Source organism: Balaenoptera ricei, chromosome 1 (genome assembly GCF_028023285.1).
Source record: "Balaenoptera ricei isolate mBalRic1 chromosome 1, mBalRic1.hap2, whole genome shotgun sequence".
NCBI lineage: Eukaryota > Metazoa > Chordata > Mammalia > Artiodactyla > Balaenopteridae > Balaenoptera > Balaenoptera ricei.
Genome location: NC_082639.1, coordinates 157,863,038 through 157,885,670, shown reverse-complemented (window position 1 = coordinate 157,885,670; position 22,633 = coordinate 157,863,038). Strand labels below are relative to the sequence as shown.

The following is a 22,633-nucleotide window of genomic DNA, read 5'->3' as shown; positions in this document are numbered from 1 at the left end:
AGGAAGACTCTGGAGCAGGTTGATGGGCTGTCTCCTCCACTGACATGTGACTCTGGAAAGATACCTAATCTCTCTGAGCCTCAGTTCTTCATCTGTGAAGTGGAGATGATAATAATATTCACCTCACATAGCTGATGTGAGGATTACTAGAGTTAACATATGCAAAGTGTTGACATCAGTGTCCAGCAAAGAGGAAGTGTTAACTCTTAGCACCCCAGGCTCCTGAAGCACCTCAAGGCTGGGCCCACTCCAATTACAATAAGAAAACTAAAAATCTATATTAGCTACAGTAAGCCTTCCAAGGGAAAAACACTCTTGGAAAAGCTTTATTGACAGTTTCTCACTGCTGGCCACAAATCACTTCTAAATCATCCAGTTCCCTGGGCCCCTAAAAGGCCAGCAGTTAGACTTTCTCTGGGCATCAGGTTCCCAAATCTGGAAAATGAAGGTCATAACACACAACACGATACAGTGATCATACAGGGTGTCATGAGGGTCAAAGGAGTTATGAGACATGAAACTGTTCTGAAAAGTATAAAATGCTACCCAAGCACAGGTTAGCACTGACTGCCAGCCCAGATACTCAACTTCTGAATGTCGGCACATTCAGTTGATTCAGGAAGAGGCCTCTCTATCTGACAGGTTCCTCTGGGCCCATATGTGTGAAGCCCATCTCTCCAGCTGCTCCCCAGGAGTTAGTTATGAACCACCTCTTGCTAAGACATGGCCTATCATTTGGGTAAGCAAACAACTTTCTGTCCAAACCAGGATAGTGAATGGAGGCACTGTTAACAACCACACCAGGACACAGATATAAACTGCAGCTGCCCCGGGCATGCCTAGCCGTATGGTTACTCGCATTCTCACCACCCCAGGAGGACTAATGTCAAAGGCTAGTGGGGAAAGGAGGACTGAAAGTCTCTGTGCACCTCCAAAATAGTTCCGCTTCTAAAATAACCAAAATTACAGCCATCACAACTACCTCTTTAAATTAAGCCAGGGATTTGCAAACTGGGCTTTATGATAGAGTACCTTTGGGGCAGCCCAGGACGAAAAAAGGGGAAAGAGGTGAGACAGACACAAAGGGCTCTGAACTCTCTTTCCTTTCTTTAATCTCATCAACTCCAAGTCTGTCAATTTTACTGGACATCTGATTAAGGTTTCATTTGTATAAAAGGGTTCCAAGCCTAAAAAGAGGTTAGAAGATCCCTGGTAAGTATTGTCTACAGAGACCTCTGCTAAAATAAATACATGTTCTCTCAGAGAGGCAGCACATCAATGCAACAGAGAAAAAAACCTGGGAAGGCTACACAGGTGACACTGGGGACCCACATTCTAAATGTCTAGTAGAGATCATTTATTTACAAAAGCTAAGATAGGCAGGACCTGGCTTTCGCTGAACTTACATCATTAAGTACAGTAACCCTAACCATCTTCTGTTAATCAGAGCCATTGATTAACACTTATAGATGTCTTCAAATAATGTTTGCAAAAGAAGAAACAAAGTAATAAATGTCATTTATTTGGAGGATAAAAATCTTTCAAACTAGAGGTCTGTGTGGAACGAATATGGGTCCTCTGGTGTTCACAAAAAACTGCTCAGAAGTTTCTGCATTAGTAGGTCAGCCCATCAGATTAGAGAGCTGTCACATAGCAGAAAACAGAACTGCTCAGGGGTAATCAGGAACACCAGAAGGGAGTGCTGCCAGGTGCTGGGGTGTGAAAGGTCCAGAGTACACAGAACTGCCCAGAGAAATGTAGGCACCACCAAAAGTGTGTAAGTGTATGTGGTCACAAAAGTGTGGGGGCTATATGTGGTTATGACACAGAGAGAACGTGGGGGAAGGCATGTATATTCACACAACAGAGTGTGTAAGTGCATAGTTATGAGAATTTGTGGTGTAAATGTGTAATCATGAAAGAGAAGCATGTGTGTGTGTGTGTAAGAGTATGGTCATGAAAATGGGGTCCTGAGCGCATGTGCATGAGAGAGCATAAGTGGGTATGTATAACGGTGAGATTGTGTGTGGATGTGTGTGGTCATAAGTGTATGTCAGGGCTCATGATGGTATACGACTGTGGTCGTGAGAATGCATGTGTGTGTGCAGTCATAAGAATGTATCTGGGAGTCATGAAATCATGTATGTTCATAAGAGCTCATGGGTGCCGTGAGAGCTTTGTGTGTGTGCATGATCATGAAAGCGTATCACTGGTCATGAAATAGTATAAGAGTATATGTGGTCCTGAATTTCTGTGAGAATGTATGAGAGGGAAAGGAGGGAAGGATGAGGATAATAATGAAGGAATGAAAATTCCACTTGTTCCATGTGCTCTGTCCCAAACAAGGGCCAAAATTTTGGGGTACTCCACAACTGGCCTAGTGTGAGCTGAGGTCAAGGAACTGGTCCCAGCCTACCCTTCTACTTACCACCATCCATCAGAGCTCCACTGCCTAATCTCCCGAGCCCAGGGCTCCGTGTGCATTAGAGATGGCGGTGGTCACCCCCTAAGTCTCCCAGAATGCTCACTCCTCATGGAACAGTCAACGCCAAGCTCCTGGCCTGGCCGCACTTCCCAGGCCCTCCTCTCAGCAGCTATCCTCTAAGCCAGCAGTCCGCAACCTTTTTGGCCAGGGACTGGTTTCGTAGAAGACAATTTTTCCACGGACGGTGTTGGCGGGGGCATTGTTCAGGTGGTAATGTGAGAGATGGGGAGCGATGGGAAGCGGCAGATGAAGGTTCGCTCGCTGGCCCACCACTCACCTCCTGCTGTGCTGCCTGGTTCCTAACAGGCCTTGGACTGGTACCTGTCTGCGGCCTGGGGGTTGGGGACCCCTGCTCTAAGCCAAACACAGGAAAATCCTCTTCTGTAGTAGCTGTCAAGAACCTCTATCATCCAGTGCCCACGCCCACCCCTGCCTGTACTTGGAACTGCAGATCCCTGCTTGAATGGTTTTCTGACGTCATGCAGACCAACCTCCCACCCTGGGAGGGAGCTCCTTCCACAACATCCCTGACAGTTCAGTCTTTACTTGATTATCCTTCAGGAATAAGGAGCTCACTACTAAATGAGGAATCCCTCATTGTCCTAAGGAAGTTTTTCTTAAATTAAATGGAAACCTATCTCTCCTTTAAAATGACAGTTATCTATCTGAAGACAGTGGCCATGAAGTCACATCAGACATGCATTTAATTTATGAGAATAAATAAAATTCCGCTGGCTGGGCAAAGTGAGCAATAAAGGCCTCTAAATGCAAACCAGCTATTTCATCTGACACTTAACTACAAAATTATACTTGTACTTAAATACTCTTTTAAATCATTGTATACATTATGTATTTTTATAATTACTCTATAATATATACTATATCTGTACATTAGTATTATTATTCAGAGTTATAAACCTAAACCACATACCATGGTTTTATGGGAGATTTAGGAATTTTCACTTCACTGCCTATAGAATCTAATTCTCCCTCTGATGTAATACCACTGTATTGGGTCCCCAGAGGATCCTCTGCTCCTGGTTAAATATTTCTAGTTGCAAGGAGGCTTCATTGAACCCAGGGGATCTGAAGACAGACCTCTTTAATTCAATCCAACGATTACTGTGAGTAGATTTCCTATGCTGTAGTAGATTACTTACTTAGCTAGGAATTGTTATGGATACAAAAGGCAAGTAAGATACAATCTTTACCCTTAAGAAGTTCACAGTCTACTTGAAAGAACATAAGATATACAAGTAATCATTTGGGAGCAATACAGAGTAGCATGTGATCAAATATTCAGTCTCTGGCACAGCCTGGGGGTCAGCACTGAGCACCACTTGGAGTATGACCAATTGAATTAAGTGGTGATAGTTTCTCCTCCAGCTCTTTGAGAATGAAGCAACCCCAGCCAAGGCCTCTCAGTCCCTGACTGACAGGCAAGAAGCTGCTCTGGATTAGAACTAACTTCACCTGGGGGAACAGAAGACACTTGAGGGAGGTGGGGGGCTGCAGCTCCCAATGCTCTCTGAAAGCAGAGCAACGAGCTGGGCAGCAATCATGCTTCTTGTGTGACTGGTGAGCCAGCGGCCAGAAGATAAGAGGGGAGTCCTCAGGCTCTGCCAGCCCTGGAGTTTCATACCATCCTGGCTTAGAGCTCCTTCCCCCACTGCTATTTCCCCATGACATTCTCAGTTCCTAACAGGCCACTCCCAATTCAGCAAAGGTCCCCTAGAAACACCCCCTCTCAGAGTTCGCCCAGCACCAGCACCTCTCTGAGTACTCTTTACTCTGCTGGCCATCCCAAGTGCCACACTCCTGTGAGCCAGCACCACATGCCCTCCAGAGCTAATTATAGCTCAGTGAGCAAGCAGGCCAGAGGGGGGACATATGGTGACTTCATGTGGCTGCAGTACACACTCACCCCTCCCTCTGACCCCACTCCCTCCCCTCCATTTCTCCCAATTCCCTACCTGGGACCTAGACTCTGAGGCAGCTTTCACTCAGTCCTCCCTGCTCCATACCAACTCCTCCTCTCCAGCACACACACACCACACACAACTCCATACCACTCAGAAACCACACGTTGTTTCTATGTCAACCCATCCAAGGGCCTAAAGCCCCAGAGTAGAGTATCCCTGGCACAGAAAGACCTCAGATATCTCCCCCATATCCTAAAGCCCCATTGGCCCCCACCTCCCTGGCCCTGCTCCTCTCCCTAGCTCTCACCCTGCTATCCTCAGAGGCTCTTTCTGAAATGATCCACAAGCAATCCCTGACAGCTCTTTCCAGCTCTAAGATTTCAGCAATCTCCTAGAGAGGAGACCCAGCAGCCTGGCTGCCTGCCCTGCCCTGCCCCTCCAGTCCCTCCTTAGCACCCATCTGCCAGACCTTCCTTATACATACCACAGTTCCGGCATCATGACGTGCTCAGCTGCACATGCCCAGATACCACTGGACGAGATTTCCTTTTCACATCCCCCCACCCCCACTCTTCTATCTTCCAGCGATGGTGTCTCCCATTGTGCTGGGTGTCTAGTGCATTCTTGGCCCCCGATAACCATTGTGCCATTCATTGTCTCATTTTTATCTTGAGATACCTTTTATCCCAGGCAGCCTCCTCACACCTCAGGACAAAGTCCTAGAAAATAGCCAAAGGAAATCATTCAAACTGTTCCTTTTGCTAAGGTAGCTTTCCTTGGGACTGCCTGCTGATTAATAGTGGTAGGGGGTGGATGGGTTGGAATCCAGTTCAGACAGTTATTTGAAAGGATGTGGACAGGGCTCTGGATTTTTCTAATCCAATAGCAATGTAACAAAATTGGGGCTGGGGGGGGGGAGGGGGGGCTGGCGGTGTGCAGAGCTGTTAACAGTGTCTACTGTGTGTACCTTTCAGGTGCTCCATAGCCCTAAATTGCCTTCAGAAGACTTAGCACCTAGCATGGTGTCTGGCATTATAGTAGGTGCCCAATTAATGTTTGTTGGATGTCAAACAAAGTACTAGGTACCAGTTCCAACGGGGAAGACTGGGGGAAGAACCTGAAACGTGGCTACTGGAGGAGCCCCTTAAGCTCCCGCCAGGAGGGCATCTCCATGCTAAGCAGAGTCTCCTCCTTAACCACTTGCTCACCACATAGGACAGCAGCCCCAATTCCCCGACCCCTCTACCAGCATACCTCTCCTCAAAGGTGACATCAGCACCTGCTGTCACCTTGTCCTCAATCCCTCCTCCTCAAAACAAAAAACCCAGCCACACCTCGTTTCCAAGTCCTTCAACCGGACCTCTCTCTTCCCACCCACCACCAAACTGTACGGGGAAAACATCCCTACTGCGTGGTGGAAAGTCAGTTCCCCACTCCCACCCTCCCAGCTCAGGAATCTGTATTCCAGCACTCTCTTATGGTTGCGCCCACCCTCAACCCCACCTTCACCAGACCTCGGATTGGCCGCTCCTTCCACTCCACCGCCCTGGCACTGCAGAGACGGGGGCATCTCTGGCACAGCCTGAGACTGGCAGTTCGAGGAATGGAGAGCTAGCAATATTAAGAACGGGTGATATGAGCAACGTGGGAAGGAATAAGACCCCCGGGAAGAGCGAAGACCTCAGTACCTCTTGTGCCAAAGGAGCGGACCTGGCCCAGGCGCTTCTTCTCTGACTCTCCTGGAGGGGAAATGAGGGCGCAGTCCATCCAGTTCCCACCGGGAGAGTTGCCAACTCAGCCCCCCCTCCCCCAAGCTGATGGAGCTGAAGGCGAACTCCACGCCCTCCCCGCAAATCGGGCATCGTCCCCCCCATTCTCACCTCCAAGGGCACAGGGCACTGCAAAGGCTGGTGAGGGGCGGCAGAAGAAGCAGTAGCGAAGTCTAAAGGAGACGACACATTTGAGTAAAAAGGTGCTGTTTCCCAAGAACCGCTAGACTGAGACCCCCTCCCCAAACTGTGAGGGGAGCTGGAAGTGGGAAAAAGAGGCATCCTTCCCCAACCCGGGCTCTGGACGCTCACCTGCCTGCAATCACTGAAGGCCGGGCAGCTCGTATCCGAGCAAGAAGCCACCCCGGACCCCGGGAGCCCGACGCGTCCTAGGGAGCCGAGCAGGCGCGGACGTAGCTGCAGCCTCCACCAGCGCCGTGGCGCCCCTCCTCAAGGTCCTACCCCCTCCTTCTACTGACAGTCCCTGGCCCCACCTCAAGGGCGGGGCCTGACCGACTCCCTCGAGGCCACGCCTCCGCCCCCCCCCCCCCCCGGCGCTCCCTCACACGTGACACAGGAGCCTCTTTGATGCTGCGCGCCATCTTGGTTCTGCCCGGAGGGTCCCTTACGAGGTGGCGGAGAGCCGAGGTTTTTACCCAACGCCAGTAAAGTTTCAGAGCCCAGCGGAGTCCTGCCTCCTTCCCAGTGAGGTGCAGCACATAGCCCTTTGAACTTACCTTTGTCTCTAACCACCTGCTCTCGAATTTGGCCTCAGTACTGGCCTTGTAATTGTTTGCCAATGGTTTGTCACCTTTCACACTCCCTTGCGCCCATTTACTACTTTTACTCTGGTTGCACCCATTTTTTAAGTGGAGAAACTTAATCCAGATACATTTCCATAGGGTGCACTTCAGTGAATTGTGTTGCTTGCCTGAATTCAGGTATTTGGCTGTGCTAACACTTACTATAAAATGAAATGTTTGTCTATTATACATACATAGTATGAAGACAGTCTCAATGCCAAAATTCATGACAAATTTTGGTTAAATCTGTACATTTTCTTGAATTGCTCCTTACCGTCACCTGTGGCTATTAATGCATCTTTCCCATCTGGTTTGTGAAGTATCATCACAGTGCCCCTTTACAATACCCAGTACACACTGCTAGAAGTGTGAAGGATTTTTATATACATGCCATGTGTACAGACTTATACACACACATGTTCTATATCAGCAACAAATGCTGTAGTTGAGATCAGTGGCACATATAACCATTAATTAATTAATTTTTTTCTTTCCCCCAATATATTCACCTTTTGGCTTAGTTTCCTTGTACCTTTGGTAGAAGGCAGGAAAATCTGAGTAATTCTGATTTATTTGAGGGGTAAGAAATGAAGCTAAATATTTTGTTTGTCTGACCCTTAGAGCAAAATCAAGGTACATATTTAAGGAAGTGACAAGTACAAAGCAGTTTTTTACAAAAGCAGTCCAGAAAGTTCCAACTCTTCTCCAGGTAGTTTCAGGTTCTCATCAAAAGGAAATCCCTGAGACACTTCATATCCTTTCACTATTAAAACAGGAATCATCCTAGAAAAGGCAACTCAGTCAGTGCAGAGGGAAGGCTGAAGCCATGATAACCTTTGATAACATACTTTACCAAGTGTTTGTCAATATTATACTAAAAGAACAGCTGAGGCAATATCATCATACCATGGAGTTTCATACAAAAACTAGGAAGTTCAGTCAGAACACAATTATTAAGCCAAATTTATTTCACTCCCCTTCTAAAAGTAACTCCTAAATGGGGGACACAAAATCCACCAGGACAACTCCCTTCTGCTCCATGGCATCTTTAATTCAGGGAACTAAGGACTGTGTGCTTCTCTCCTCCTGCCTCAAAGAGGCAACTTCTGATTGTAGACATGGTGCTTATTGTTCAGGGTTTTTTTGTTATCATTTAACTGCCCAAATTCTGGTTTTCACTGACCCAGGCTCACTTTCTGTGTGAACAGCTTTAGTACCACCCTCAGTGCAGGGTAAGGTTAGCTGTTAGCAGCTGTATTAAGCAGATGCTTCCTAAGAATATTCTTTAAATAGCAGGGGGTAGGGAGAATGGTAAGGAAAAAACAACACACTAATTTAGCAGTCAAGCTCATGATAATAACTACCCCCATGAGATCTTCATGTTGAAAGAATATGGTCGTAATACCCACCTCTAGCTAATATCCAGCTCCCTAGCTAATTTGGGTGGGGGGCAGGTGCGAGGAGACAAGCAGCAAACTTATCTTGTTAGCAGAAACAAAACAAAAACATGATCCTCTTCTCAGAGTACACAAGCTATAAGCAAGTCCTCTCACCAAGAGAACATGAGCATTTCTGCAGGGATAAAAGGCCAAGCTCTCATAGGCAGCACAGGGCAGAGCAGAGCAAAGGAGTCACTAAATTCTTATAGTGCAGGAGTCTGGTTTCAATACGAGAATGCAATTTTTTAATGACCTTCATAATAAATGCTTTTCTAACAATTCAATGAAAATATCACTATCCTTCCTGCAATAACTGTCTTGATTTGCTTTACATTTTACTTGGAAACACATATTTAAAAGATTCTTTCATCAATCTTATATACCTTTAAGGCTGATTAGGGATAAGGTATACCACAATCAACTTTTTACTCACCCTTTTACTCTTTCTATCTATGTACACTCTGCCTACTCCCCTGTGCCACCATCTACCACAAGAATAATGAGACTGACCTTTTTAATTGTGGCACAGCAAAAGGACCTGGGTCAGAATTCTGGCTCTGCCACTTATTGGAGAGTATGGCCTTGGGTAAGTCACTGATTCAGCTTTTTCAGCCAGAGAATGGGAATAGTATCACCTACCTTGCAGCATTGTGAGAACTAGAGATATTATGAAAAGTTCCTAGTGTAGCACAAAATCATTATCATTACTATCAGCTTCATGCAAAAAAAATACCTAAAATCCAAAACTGGCAAAAAAATATTTATGTGACAAATATTTTTAAAGAAAGATACACAAGTCAATCTCATAAGATTATGAAAACCCTGTCACCTGCTTTATTTCTAGAGAGGGGTAAAGGGAGAAGAGGAAATATTCACTTGAATTTGAGGGGCAGCTAAATTGGAAGCAACAGTAGCAACAATTTTAGGCCTCTAAGGTTACTCTGATCCATAAGGGAATGCTGAAATTTTCTTGTTTGGAGATTTAAGAGTTTAATTTTCCCCTAAAGCGAGATCATCCACTTTGGCTGGGATAAAAGAATAAAGAACAACAAACTCAGTAGCACCAAATGGGGTTTAACACAGAAAATAGGGCCAGGTTTCACTTTTCAAATGCAAAATTTTACATTAAAATATGTTTATAAATCATAATGTTTTTACTCCTGATTCAATCCTTCTCCTTCCCCTAGCAGGAGCCCCAGAAACCTGAAGAGCATGTGCATTACTGACCAGATATACAATCCAGCTGCCCCTTCCAAACTGGAATCTGATTACAAATGGACTGGCCTAGCTCAGGGCTGCCCTCAGTGATGGGAAGCAGTATCTATGCTCTCAGGGAGAATGGATACTGAGGATGCCACCAGTCAAAAAGTCGAACGCTGTGCACTGGGTCCAGGATGACTTGCACACCCTGTTCACTGCGCAATTTCCGACCTCCATGGACAGGAGAATCTTGGAACACCAGTCTCACTCGATGATGCCGCATGTCCGTGCTCACATTGATAGTAAACTGGGAGGGAAAAATAAATTCAGTACTCAAATTAAACAACCTTGTTTTCCTATGACTCACTCTAAAATGAGACAATCTAGACAACTGACATGAACTAGGCCACAAAATAATCTCTTAGTTATACCAACAGCACTATACTATCTTTTTTTGCAAAGATATTAAAAATTAAGGGTGATTTTTGTAAGTTTTTCTTAGCTTCATATATTTAAACTGTGCTAAAGAAAGCCTCTTAAATGGCTGAACAGATTAGCATACATGCACAAAGACTACCTTAATGACAATTTTAAAAAGCTGGATTAGAGCTATAAGAGATGACTTGAAGGGATTCTGATGAGATATTGTTGAGCAAGTTAAGCAAGATGCATGAAACTGATCTGATCACATTGTTTTGGAAAATAAACCACAAAATCTCTAAATATGTTTATGTATATGTAAATCTGTATAGAATTCTACGAGTAGGAAGTATATGGAGTATAAGTATATAAATAAGTCATTAATGTGGCTTAATGAGAGGTGCCTACAATAAAAACAGATATATGACATAATCTCAATTATACAAAATTATTTAAGAGAGTGGGTGTATACATGTATTGAATATATATTAACAGATACATTAAAGAACAGTTCCCCAAAAGTTAACTGCAGTTATAGGATAGCGGAAGTCTAAGTCACCTTCACTGTCTCAATGTGTTTATGTATTATTTAAATTCTTCACATGAAGTATGAATTATTTATTTTACCATTAAAAAAAGAATAAAGCTATTTTCAATGTGGAGGGGGAAACATATCTCTGAACATAAGCCTAAAATACAGAGAAGATAAATTACATGAACTCTCCAGTTGCCAATCCAGTTAAAAATGTTAAAAACATGGAAAATACACCAGAAGCATATTTGTTGTTTACTAATCTAATTCTTAGCTAAACCTTGAATAGTCAGAGCATCACACAAAAGACAGAGCTGGTAACCCTACATTTTAATATTCCATTTATGATACCACATGCATGCCTCAGGTCCTGACATACAGTGTTCATGTATAAGCTTCATCATTAACCTTAACGGAATAATGTTTCTCAAACATTAATGAGCACCACACAGGAGATGCAAAAACATTCTGTTCACTATAGAGAAGGAAACAGAAGTAAAATATTCTCAGACATAATTAACTTCTCCACAAATATGTCTGTTCCTAGTATACACGTCTGCTTTCAGATTTTGTTTAAAATTATTCTTCAAAGTTTGAATTTCTTCCTCAATGGTTAAATTTACAAATTTCTTTCAAACCCGAAGTATAGTGAGAGTCTATGAAAGAGCTGAGGATGACATCCTGTCTCCACTTACCAGGGTAAATATCATTCCCATGACAATTGGAATAAAGATGAAATTGAGGGTGGTGACCTGCAGTAGGCAGCAGTCCTGGTCTGGGTTGGTATGAACATCTTCGTACTGAATGGGAGGCTGCAATCCTCCCATACACTTGCTCTTTAATCTAGGGGACTGAAGAGAATTAAGAATTACTCTAATGGGTTAGAGGAAATGTTTATGGTTCTAAGACTCCACCAATGAAAATGCTATGGCTTAACTAAAGCTGCTGAGATCCATTTTTCTGTTATCTCTTCTCTCTTTAATATACATATCAGTTTCTATACAGATCAAGGAAAATCTGACCTTTGAAAGACATGGAAACACATTTGGATGAGAAATGTGACAGTGGATGCTTCATTTAGATGGTGTTTCCTACCATCTGGCAAGAAATGGAAACTTATAGCTCTATCAGAGGCTCTCCAGTATTTGAGAGATCACAAATTCCTTGTGACTTGTCAGACTCCAAAGAACATCTGCTGCACAAAAAGGGATGGAAGCAGAAGTGACCATCTAATTCCAGACATCATAAAACAAGAGTCACAACTCTCAGAGCTAGAGGAAATCTTAGCATTCACTTTCCTGCAGCAGTTCTGGTCTTAGCTTGTATACACTGCGAAGACTGCTCCTCAGTTCCCTCCCAGAAAGGTGCTATAGTGGACTTTGTACCAACATCTAATGGATATCATAGATTGTGGACATCTTACTAAAAGCAAATGATCAGAGCCAAAATTCGTCCCTAGAACCGTGTTTTTGAAAAATCAATGTAAAAATATGATTTACTTTAAATACAAACTTATCTGGAACACACTTGTCATCAAGTGAGAGATAACTATAATTTTATTTGTAATGTGTTACCTCAGTGAGATACTAAGTAGGGGAGACAGATGGAGGAAATGAGGCTGCTGAGGACAAGAAGTAAAGACATGCAGAACAGATCTTCACTGTAGCCAAGATCTCAGGTACAGTCCAAGAAAAAGGCAGAGACAAAGGTGCAATAGTATCTACTCTTCTTATAAATAGACTCTTGGCAGTCCCTCTCCCCATGGCTTGCCCAAACTGCCTCAGATATAAAACCATATGAATTATCGTTGTTTACAAATACATTTGCTTTGAAAAACAAGAAAATTCTTAGTCAAATAACCTCAGTACATTGTTATAACAAGTTTTTCCCTTTTCCCCACTTTTAAAGTCTTCAAATATATAGAAAAGTTAACAAAACCGTGCAATAAACTCCTGTATACCCTTTACCATTGGATATTTTGCCACGTTTGTTTTCTCTCCACCTCAGCTCTCATTTTATATATATTCACATATTAAAAAAAAAAACACATGAACTCTTGGGGTGGGGGAGGCAAAGCCATTTGAAAGTAACACTGGCATTCTACCCTTATTCAACATGAATAAAGACACTTATATATAACCTCAGTAACATTATCACACCTAAGAAAATTAACAATAATTTCATATAATCTAATATCCAGAGCATACTCAAATTTCTTTAATTGTACCAAAAATGTCTTTTATTGCTCTTTGTTCATTAATCCAGGATCCACTCAAGGTTTACTCTTTGCATTAAGCTATTGAATCTTTGTGCCTCTTTCATATAAAATAGTTCTTTCTTTTCTTTTCATGACATTATATGCTTTAATATGTATTATCTGATTTTAATGAGGCAATTTTATGTCTAGTAAAATTAGAGCAAGATATTACCTGAAAAACAAAGAGATGATAAAAGCACACACCTGCTTTTTGAACTTGAAGTTGAATTCCCACATTGGCTCCTGTCTGTTCCCAACAATCTTTCTGCACCAGAAAAGTAAGCACTGTAAGAAAATAAAAATAACCTTTCTGTTTGCTAGCTCTAAAGCCAGCCACGGTCCCAATGCTGAGATTTTACTTTGGCACAGATAGAAACCCCCACCTCCCCCGCACCACCACTACAATTTGACACTGGTGCAACATGAAAAGAGACAATCCCAAGACTATTCAGTAAAGAGAAGAGGTACCAATATAAGTCAACCTCAGATGCTATTGAGGTCAACCCCTACTGTTCTCATCTTTAAAGACAGAAACATGGTCTCTAGAGACTGGGGCATTATCTGAATCAGCAGGCCACTCCTCTATATTAAAATATAAGGGCAGCCAGTAGCCACCAGACAAGATGATAACAAAGCCATAAGGCAGGCAGAGACAGCCAGCCCTGTACGTAATAGGAGCAAACCACTCAGGACCTTCTGGGAGCAGACAGCCGGTATGGAAACTACAGAGGTGAGCTGAATTCAGTCTAGAGTAAGCCCCTCAAGGAAAGTCAGGCTACAGCTAGGGTTAACACAAGAAGTTAAGTACCTCCCAGGGGATAAGGGGTGGGTCGTCCGCCGTGCCAGCTGTCCTGCCCTTCAGACATGCCCTGTACGTCCTGCTGTTCCATCAAAAATAATGGGCTTGGCTTTAAGGGGCAAACACTTCTGCTGCCAACACAACGGCTCCAGTGTCCCACACAAGCTATGCTACTGAAAAGAGAGAGAGGGAGAATCAAATACGAAAAGGTGGAGTCCAGGAACATGGGACAACTTCCTTTAGGCATGCTGGCAACTTCCTGAATGCCATGCGATGTGGTTATACTAGCAAGGCCATGCATGGGACACCTGCCACTGCAGGTCCCACATCCTCTTCAGAAGATCTCTAACAACAGGCACAAAAGCAGCAGACAGGTGGCCTAGTCTTCCTGTCTGGATTAAGACCTTAGTTATCACCATCTTGACTTTTAGCCACTTAAAAGTCACTTTTTTAGTCCACTTAAAAAACTTAATATACAATTATAAGAATATGAAGACGTGGGTATTTTAGATTTAGGCAGTAGCACTTGCATTGTGCACTGGAGCCGCGAGGATGTGTCAAGCATGAGGAGTTTGCCCAATGCTGCTCTGCTCCCAACAATTGATTCACCCCTAGCATGGTTAGCTTTGGGATGATCCCCACCTCACCTGATATGATCAAATGTTTTTTGGGGGAGAAAAACTATAAATGTGAAATGATACACTGTCCACTCATATTACAAGGAGAAGGAATGAAATTCTACTCACCCAGCATTCTAATCCTGCCCTAAGTCCATCAGCTAGTGTGACATTAAATTGGCTCAGCCAATGGCCCTGACCACCTCAGTCTGCAACCCTGGGGGGAACCATGATGATCTTGAAATCAACAGTACCCTTTTAATCAATATGTATCAGGTAGAATGTTATCACACTAGAGCTGAACTAGGGGAAAAGAATCATTATGTAACATCCAAAGCATAAAAACAAAACAGAAGAGAATAGGAAGTGCTATAGAACACCAGACTTTGCGTAGGAACAGAGTAATAAAAATTATTAACAAACTCAAGATACAAAATTTAGACAACAGTATTAGTTGAATGAGAAAAAGGCCGAGACATCAACTTGCCTAAATAATCATATATGCTAAACTAGTCTAGCTTGGCAAAGGTGTGTTCACTAGATATTTCATTATGGCAGAAAAAAGGAGAGAATGGACCAAAGGCTTATAGACCTACTTACAAATCAGAAGAATGCCAGGACCTTGAATACAATGTACAAATATAAACTACTGGGGAAATCCCAAGATATAAGGAATGGCCTAGAACACAGGAAGAATTTTAGAGGGCTAAAGTCTATGAGTGGAAGTACCTTATAGTCTCTGAAACAATCCACCCCTGAGCCTGGCAATAGTGGGCACTTTGCAAATGCTGAAGAAGTCTATACCAGAATCTTTTAAGGTTAACAAGAAAGTGGAAATCCAGGTGTCAAGGTCACATTAGAAAAAGAAAATTAGTAAGTTGTTTTATATCTTTGTATCATGATTTAAAGCACCTTTTAAGAATTATAGTTTACATCTACCATTTGAGTTGTGTTCTTCCTAGCCCAAACCATCAAACCATCTAAACCATCTAAAGTGGCCCAATGTATAAGGCATGAAAATAAATTAAAATAAAGAGAATAAGGAATATGCTAAAAGTACAAGAAAGCTTTAAGGTAAAGATAACATCAGCCAACCCAGCACAGCAGGAATGTCTTGGAGAAGAGATACCCACGAGCCCTGAAAGTTTACGTTAGTCCCTTAGCAGCCTGGTACCTACGGCCCTAGACCACCCCATCAAGGAAGCTGGAAACAAGCCATGATAACAGGCCCATTATACAAGAGTCCATTTGTTAAACCCCAACACTAATTGTCACTTACTTTGGAATTCTTTAATGTGCTAGGAGTGCTTTCTGGAATGGCTGGATTCTTGGAGATTCGAGCAGCAAATGGCTCATACATATGGTACAGAGATCGGATCACACATGCCCGGAGACAGCGCAGCTTCTCCATTGACTCTGGTCGCAGGCGCAAAGGCAGAGAGGCATCCAGCGTGTAGTGCCTAAAACATGACACATTACTCCTACCAATAAGTGACCTCTCTCTTCTGCTCTAAGACAGTCTCCTAGGACTCCTGGGCTCAGTACAAATTTTACTATACTATTCCACTGGCCAGTAGTTAGTTTGTCCCTAGTGCTCTCACATACACACACACAAATCACTATCTCCTTCACTTCTTAGCTACTTTTGCGTCTTTGCTATGCAAAACCCAATTCATATATACCTTGTAATCCTGCATTTCTCTATTCATTTAAAAATTTTAAATCCTCACTATTTCACTTTAAAAAAGGGGCAAGTCTCTGACTTTATACCAGTACAATATACTTCAGCTGCTCAAAAAGAATCTGCACTGGGGAAGATCCACCAAGTTCTCTTGTCACATGTCTCAGAAAGTTCTCTACTCCCTGATACCTCACCATCCCCTTCCACCACATTCCTACTGACGGTTTATAATCTTCACTACACTTCTAACCCAGCATCAAAAGTTAGCCCTCTTACTAATCACATCATTCACTCCCTCTTCACCACTACAACTATACACAGAGCAGCATAACTACAAAGACTATATGATACTTCAAGATGACTAGCAAATCTAAGAAACAACAAATCCAGTTGCAAAGATAAACCGATGGGCATCTATAACTTCTGCAAAATTCTAGCTAAGATAAACCGCTGAAGAAAAGTGGGTCACCATAGGGAAGACAATTACCGGATGAATTAATAATATCAATTTTAAATTAAAGAGTAGCTCAAGGAATTCAAAGCTAGGTTCATGCCCAGGCATGCAGTAGAGAAAGTGAAAAGAGGTCACCATCCAGGGAGTAGCTCCAAATCAAAAACAACAAGAAATAAGCAACGCAGCTAACACAGTGAGCTCTCTGTGGTCGCACCTTCGGTACAACCTGGTCCAAAAGGCAGCAGTGCAAGTGACAGTCCAGGCATTCTTACAAATCAGGGAAAAATTCACAATGTCCTCAGGACGGATATAGGAGGCCAGCAAGAGCCAAATATCCATGGGATACTCTTCTCCTCCAGCCCCATCCAGATCTTCTGAAACAGAAAAAAGAACTATAACTTTTGACCTTCTATTATATGCACATATAAAGATCCCCAATCATTTCAATTCTCCCAGGGCTTGCACAGTTAAGAAAATGGTTTAAATAGGTCCAAGGAAGCCTCTCAAACTCATCATTTCCTGCTTATTCTAGCTGCTGAAAACTTTTGTTTCCTGTTGCCCAAGTGAATAGGTCTTGTTCTTAAGGCCTTTATTTAACCACTATTTACATACTATTTTGAAGTTTTCAAAGTACCTTTGCATACATCATATCATTCAACTATAATAATTTTTCAGTGGAAATAAGGAAAATATTACTGTGTCCATTTTACTATAAGAAAACAGAACCTTGCAAGTATTCAAGGTAAACAGAACCCAGTTTTCTCCAAAGTCCAGCTTTTCACTATAAATTCTGCCCTTGATTTCCCTTGCAGTTCCCATCCACCAAACATTTTCTTCAATTCAGTCATTTAAAAAATAAAACTGATTTTAAGATGGTATGAGGAAACCTCAAAGTACAAACTAAATTAAAAAACCAAGTAAGTTACAGTGTAATTTCATTACTCAGTAATTGCCTTAGATATGTTTCTTTTCTTCTGGTTTCTTCTTGTTTCATTGTCAGCTTGATCTACAATTCTGGCCACAAGCATCCAGTATTCAAGGATACCCTGTGATGATGTATCCCCACCTCTTCCTCCTTCAGACCTCATTAGTGTTAATTCTCTTGACCCTGAGGTCCACAACACATGTCAGGTTCAAATAAAAATTCACACTCCACAGAGATACCAGAATCTGGGCTAACCGTAAACTTTAACTGAGACTTGGTTATATAGCTATCTAAAACACAGCTTTCTTCTTTCTGTTTCCTGAGCAAAAAGCCCCTACAACTACCTCCCTGAAGCTGCCTCTGCTTTTCTAGCTGCTTCCTGTAGCTCTATGACTCAATCAGGTTCTTGCATTAGGTTCTTCATAGCAGAGACCGATGCTTCTAAAACAACATCGTCTTTTCTGGTTCTTATGCTTCTTGAAATCTCCAGTAACCATTTAAGGCTCAGCCTACCACATTTGGGGCCCCCTTCTCCCACATTAAATCTCTCTCTAAAAGAGAAGACAAACAACTATCGGAATTTCCTCCACTGAGACCCATGAGGACTTTTACAAAGCAGAGTACTATTAAAATTTTTCTGTCTTTGGGGACAAAACTAAGTAATTATAAAAACTGCCAATGTTTTACACACAATTATTAAGAAATTTCAAAATGTAGGAAATGGAATCAGTAAAGGAAAGCTTCATGGAGATAAGTTATGAAGGACAAAAAATTTGATATTCATAGGTTAAGCGGAAAAGTATTCCAAGTGAAATAAACAGCTAACATGAAGCCTGGATATTTAAAAAAACAAAACACATGTGAGGGCAATAAAGAGACAAGTCTAACAAGATTTTGATGATATTAAGAAATTACTGTTGGGCTTCCTTGGTGGCACAGTGGTTAAGAATCTGCCTGCCAATACAGGCCACACGGGTTTGAGCCCTGGTCCGGGAAGATCCCACATGCCGTAGAGCAACTAAGCCCGTGTGCCACAACTACTGAGCCTGTGCTCTAGAGCCTACAAACCACAGCTACTGAACCCGCGTGCCACAACTACTGAAGCCGGCGCGCCTAGAGCCCATGCTCCTCAACAAGAGAAACCACCACAGTGAGAAGCCTGTGCACCTCAATGAAGTATAGCCCCCGCTTGCTGCAACTGGAGAAAGCCCACGTGCAGCAACGAAGACCCGACACAGCCAAAAATAAATAAATAAATTTTAAAAAATAATAATAAAGTAGCTTTAAAAAAAATTTAATAACTTTTTTAGATGTGATAATTTTTTTAAGAGCATTTATCTTTTGGAGGTAACTACCAGAATATTTACAGATATAAAAACGGAATATCTGGAAATTGTTTCAAAATAATCAAGTGTGTATGGGGTGTGTGTGTGTGTGTGTGTGTGAGTGTGTGTTGAGGTGGGGATGAGGGGGTAGTGGCTGAAACAAAAGTGACCAAGAGTTGAAAACGAAGCTATGTAATAGCCACATTGGATTCATTACACTATTCTCTCTTCTTTTGTATATGTCTCATTTTTAAAAAGCTAAAAGAAAAAAGAGGGGGAAAAAAAAGACCAGTTTGATGAGAATGAAGGACCCTAATGGGGGTAAAGTGGAGCAAGGAAGTAAAGGATGAATTATAGCTAAGAGTTTGTAAACCACAAATCATGTATCTGATAAGTGACTGGTCTCCTGAATACATAAGAATTCTTACAACTCAGCAATAAAAAGATAACCTGTATTTGTTTGCTAACACATATATATGGAATCTAAGGGGAAAAAAAAAAAATAGGTCATGAAGAACCTAGTGGCAAGACGGGAATAAAGACACAGACCTACTAGAGAATGGACTTGAGGATATGGGGAGGGGGAAGGGTAAGCTGTAATAAAGTGAGAGAGTGGCATGGACATATATACACTACCAAACGTAAAATAGATAGCTAGTGGGAAGCAACCGCATAGCACAGGGAGATCAGCTCTGTGCTTTGTGACCACCCAGAGGGGTGGGATAGGGAGGGTGGGAGGGAGGGAGATGCAAGAGGGAAGAGATATGGGAACATATGTATATGTATAACTGATTCACTTTGTTATAAAGCAGAAACTAACACACCATTGTAAAGCAATTATACTCCAATAAAGATGTTTAAAAAAAAAAAAAAGATAACCTAATGTAAAAATGAGCGAAGAATTTGAATAGACATTCCTCCAAAGAAGATATACGAAAGGCCAATAAGCATATAAAAGACGCTCAACATCATTAGCATGCAAATCAAAACCATGAGATACCACTTTACATCAACTAGAATGCCTATAGTTTAAAAAGTTAGACAATAACAAGTGTTGAGGAGGATGTGGAGAAACTGTAACTCTCATTCATTGCTGGTGGGAATATAAAATGGAAACTTCATAAAAAACTTGGCAGTTCCTCAAAAAGTTAAACATAGTTACCATGTGATCCAGCAATTTCACTCCTACTGGACAGAAATGAAAATATATGTTCACACAAAAACTTGTCCATGAGTGTTCATAGTAGCATTATTTATGATAGTCAAATAAAAAGCAATAAAAAGGAATAAAGTACTGATATATAGTACAATATGGATGCACCTTGAAAACATTATGCTAAGTCAAAGAAGCCAGACGCAAAAGACGACATATTATATGATTTCGTTTATATGAAATGCCCGGAATAGGCAAAGTTCTAAACTTAGATCATGTTGATGGCTACACAACTCTGAGAACATACTAAAACTACTGCATTGTACACTTTAAAGGGATGAATTTTATCTCAATAAAGATGATTTAAAAGTCTGTAAGCTCTTCTGTGGAATGTGCTCAAAACCAAAAAGGAAAATCAAGAGAAATATCTAATACAATGGTGATGATGAGTAGGGATTTAAAGCAAGAAATTAAGGAACAAAGAAGTGTGAGGAATGTCTATTAACATTCTTGGTTCCGGAAAAGAGCGGTATCACTGACAATAATTGGTATAACTTCAAAGCAAAGTCAGTTCATTGATTCATTAATTTACTGATTATTTCAATATATTTTAACATATGCAAGAGTCTGTCATCTGATTCTCAAGTATAAGTGAAAGTTCTCACAGATCTGACACCAAAAATACATATATCATTTATTATATTAGTTTCCTCCTAACTCTAGCTGATCATCAGAACCACTTTAGCTTTAAGAATTCTGGGCTCTACCCCAAGAGTCTGATTCCTTAAGTTTGGAGCAAACCAGTGAATGATGGGTTGGCACACTGTATACCACTAGTTTACCTTTCTTTGTTTCATTTGTGTAAGTTTTATTGCCACTAATACATAAATATCACACATTTTTCTATTTCCTACAGTACCTACTAGACATAAAGCAGGTATTAACAATTACAGAGCACTTAAGAGTCCACGATAACAATCTAACTTTAGCTGAAATGAAATTGGTTACATACAATCCACATATTTGGAAGAGAGAACATTTTTGTCACAACTCTGCTTCCTTACACATTCAGAAATCCAGAAATGCAAAGGCTTTTTGTTTTCCTGTTGCTACATGGATTTTACCTGATAATGATATGTTCTCAATGAATGGCTACTACTGTTACCAATCTCCTTTCCTCTCAACTTCAGATATAAGTAGAAAGCCCTGGTATATTAAAGTCCTGTCCCGCTACAAAGATCCAAACTCTGGTTCTCCACTGGTATCACCTCTTGTGCTACTGAGAAAGTGACAGCTTCAAGTTATCACCACAGATAGGACTAATAATCCAAAAGAGAGCGAGCCCTGTACCTCTGTGCCTCTTGCTTTTCTTTTTTCTGGAGGCAGTTCTCTCATGGATGCTTTCCTCCTGGGCATCAATCTCATCACTGCTGTCGATGATGTCACAGGGCTCACCAGCCCCAGAAAGAGCTTCTACTGCAGGAACCTGGGAGGCTTCCAAGCCACAAAGAGATTTTACTAGAAGAAAATAAGAAGAGAATGAGATGGCAGAGTACCATGGCTTAGGCAGGATATCAGCATCCATAAGGAAAAGAAAAAAAAGCAAAAGCAGTGTGAGAGTCTGCTAAAGGAAGCTGAGAATCTTAGGGAAAAAAAAATAGCATTTTAAACACAAAAAATTGGAAAGTAATGAGCAAACTGACTCCAAAGTTGCAGAAACTGCTTCAGACCTGAAGAAAAAGGGAGTGAATTATTCTCCACTATAAACCCTTCAGGGTAAAAGCAAAAGGTGAACGCTATTTTCATTTGCATAAATTCTGAGGAGCAGTGTTTGAGAGGAATTAAACCCAATTTAACCTTATTCCTGGGCTGGAGACAGTACATATCATGAAAAGACAAGTTTCAAGGACCCCTGAGTAAGAAGCTTGAAAGTAAGAGAAGCATGAGAAAAGGAAAAGAATACTTCAAGGTTATTACACAAAGAAGCAAACAGCAGAGTTAAGTAGAGAATATATGTGAACAACAGGAATAAGATTAATAACCAAGAAGAAAGCAGTGGAAACCACAGAAGAGTATGCAAAGGGTTTTTGTTTGTTGTTTGTATGTTTGTTTTTTACGGTAAGACAGAAATAAAATATTTCTGCTACAGAAACTGCTACTGCTCTTGGCTAATCCTTCCCCTCCCCTGAATATATGAGTAACCATCGAGGAGAGCAAACACGTTTACGGGAAGATGCCTAAAGGATTTCAAGAAAAACACTGAGGCAGAATCCCAGGAAAATAAAGCACCGAGTTCTCTCTTCACTGAGTCTGAAAAGACTCGTCGGAAGCCTACCTTCCTGCTGAATAGCATTGGCGACGGCTTTCTTGACCCTTCCAGACCTCACGACGGCCGGATCCGAGTTGGCATAATCCGCCACGGTCACTGAAACACAGCACCAAACCTCAAAGGAGGAGGCCTTCTCTCCTCAGCTTCCTCCCCACCAAGATTTCCTGCTCACTCCAAGTCCCCAGTCCAGCCGCCCTCCCGTCGCCGGGAGGCGAGCACTCGCCTCGGTGCTGTCCAGCCCCCTCCCTGCTTCCAGCCCCAAGCCTTTCAACGCCCCCGCCCTTGCCCACCTCGCCCAGAGCAGGCGTCTTGGGCCCGGAACTTGAGTCGCTTTCCTCTCTTGGGCATGGCGACTGTGTCGGGGCGAGGCCGGGTTAGCGGGCCAGGACCCCGGGCCATGTTTCGGGCCAGAGACTGGGAAGCAGGAGCCAAGGGCCAACTCTGCCCGGCTCCGCGGCCATCCCGCTCCAGGACCGCAGCTCTCGCGAGGCTTAGGACAGGGCTCCGCGTCGCACTGGCGGCC

At 42.3% G+C, this 22,633-nt stretch overlaps 2 protein-coding genes across 9 annotated transcripts in view; both read right to left on the bottom strand.

Annotated features, from left to right (window-relative positions):
* Window positions 1–6,608, bottom strand: part of PPFIA4 (PTPRF interacting protein alpha 4) — a 47,843-nt gene extending 41,235 nt beyond the window's left edge. For 3 of the 5 annotated variants that reach the window (XM_059939283.1, XM_059939317.1, XM_059939323.1), the window contains exons 1-3: window positions 6,489–6,608; window positions 6,288–6,349; window positions 6,096–6,146 (exon numbers count right to left, since the gene is read on the bottom strand). The gene's annotated coding sequence lies outside the window, so the exon portion shown is untranslated. Of the gene's footprint in view, window positions 1–5,085; window positions 5,127–5,921; window positions 6,000–6,095; window positions 6,147–6,287; window positions 6,350–6,488 lie in introns of those variants that run through there. The other 2 variants (XM_059939294.1, XM_059939305.1) reach the window with 2 other exon arrangements.
* A 2,557-nt stretch (window positions 6,609–9,165) lies between these two features.
* TMEM183A (transmembrane protein 183A) lies at window positions 9,166–22,624 on the bottom strand. Of its 4 annotated transcripts, none has more exons than XM_059939238.1 (8): window positions 22,401–22,622; window positions 22,117–22,206; window positions 21,132–21,299; window positions 16,593–16,752; window positions 15,523–15,703; window positions 13,032–13,112; window positions 11,266–11,421; window positions 9,166–9,925 (listed from the first exon to the last, which is right to left on the bottom strand). In XM_059939238.1, exons 1-8 carry the CDS (start codon window positions 22,507–22,509, stop codon window positions 9,740–9,742), a joined length of 1,131 nt encoding a protein of 376 aa, XP_059795221.1. In that variant the 5' UTR covers window positions 22,510–22,622; the 3' UTR covers window positions 9,166–9,739. The 4 variants fall into 4 exon arrangements, with proteins under 4 accessions (XP_059795221.1, XP_059795231.1, XP_059795247.1 ...); XM_059939248.1 differs by having other exon boundaries at window positions 16,593–16,749; XM_059939264.1 differs by having other exon boundaries at window positions 9,734–9,925; window positions 11,266–11,413; window positions 16,593–16,749; window positions 22,401–22,624.
* Between the last annotated feature and the right edge of the window lie 9 nt (window positions 22,625–22,633).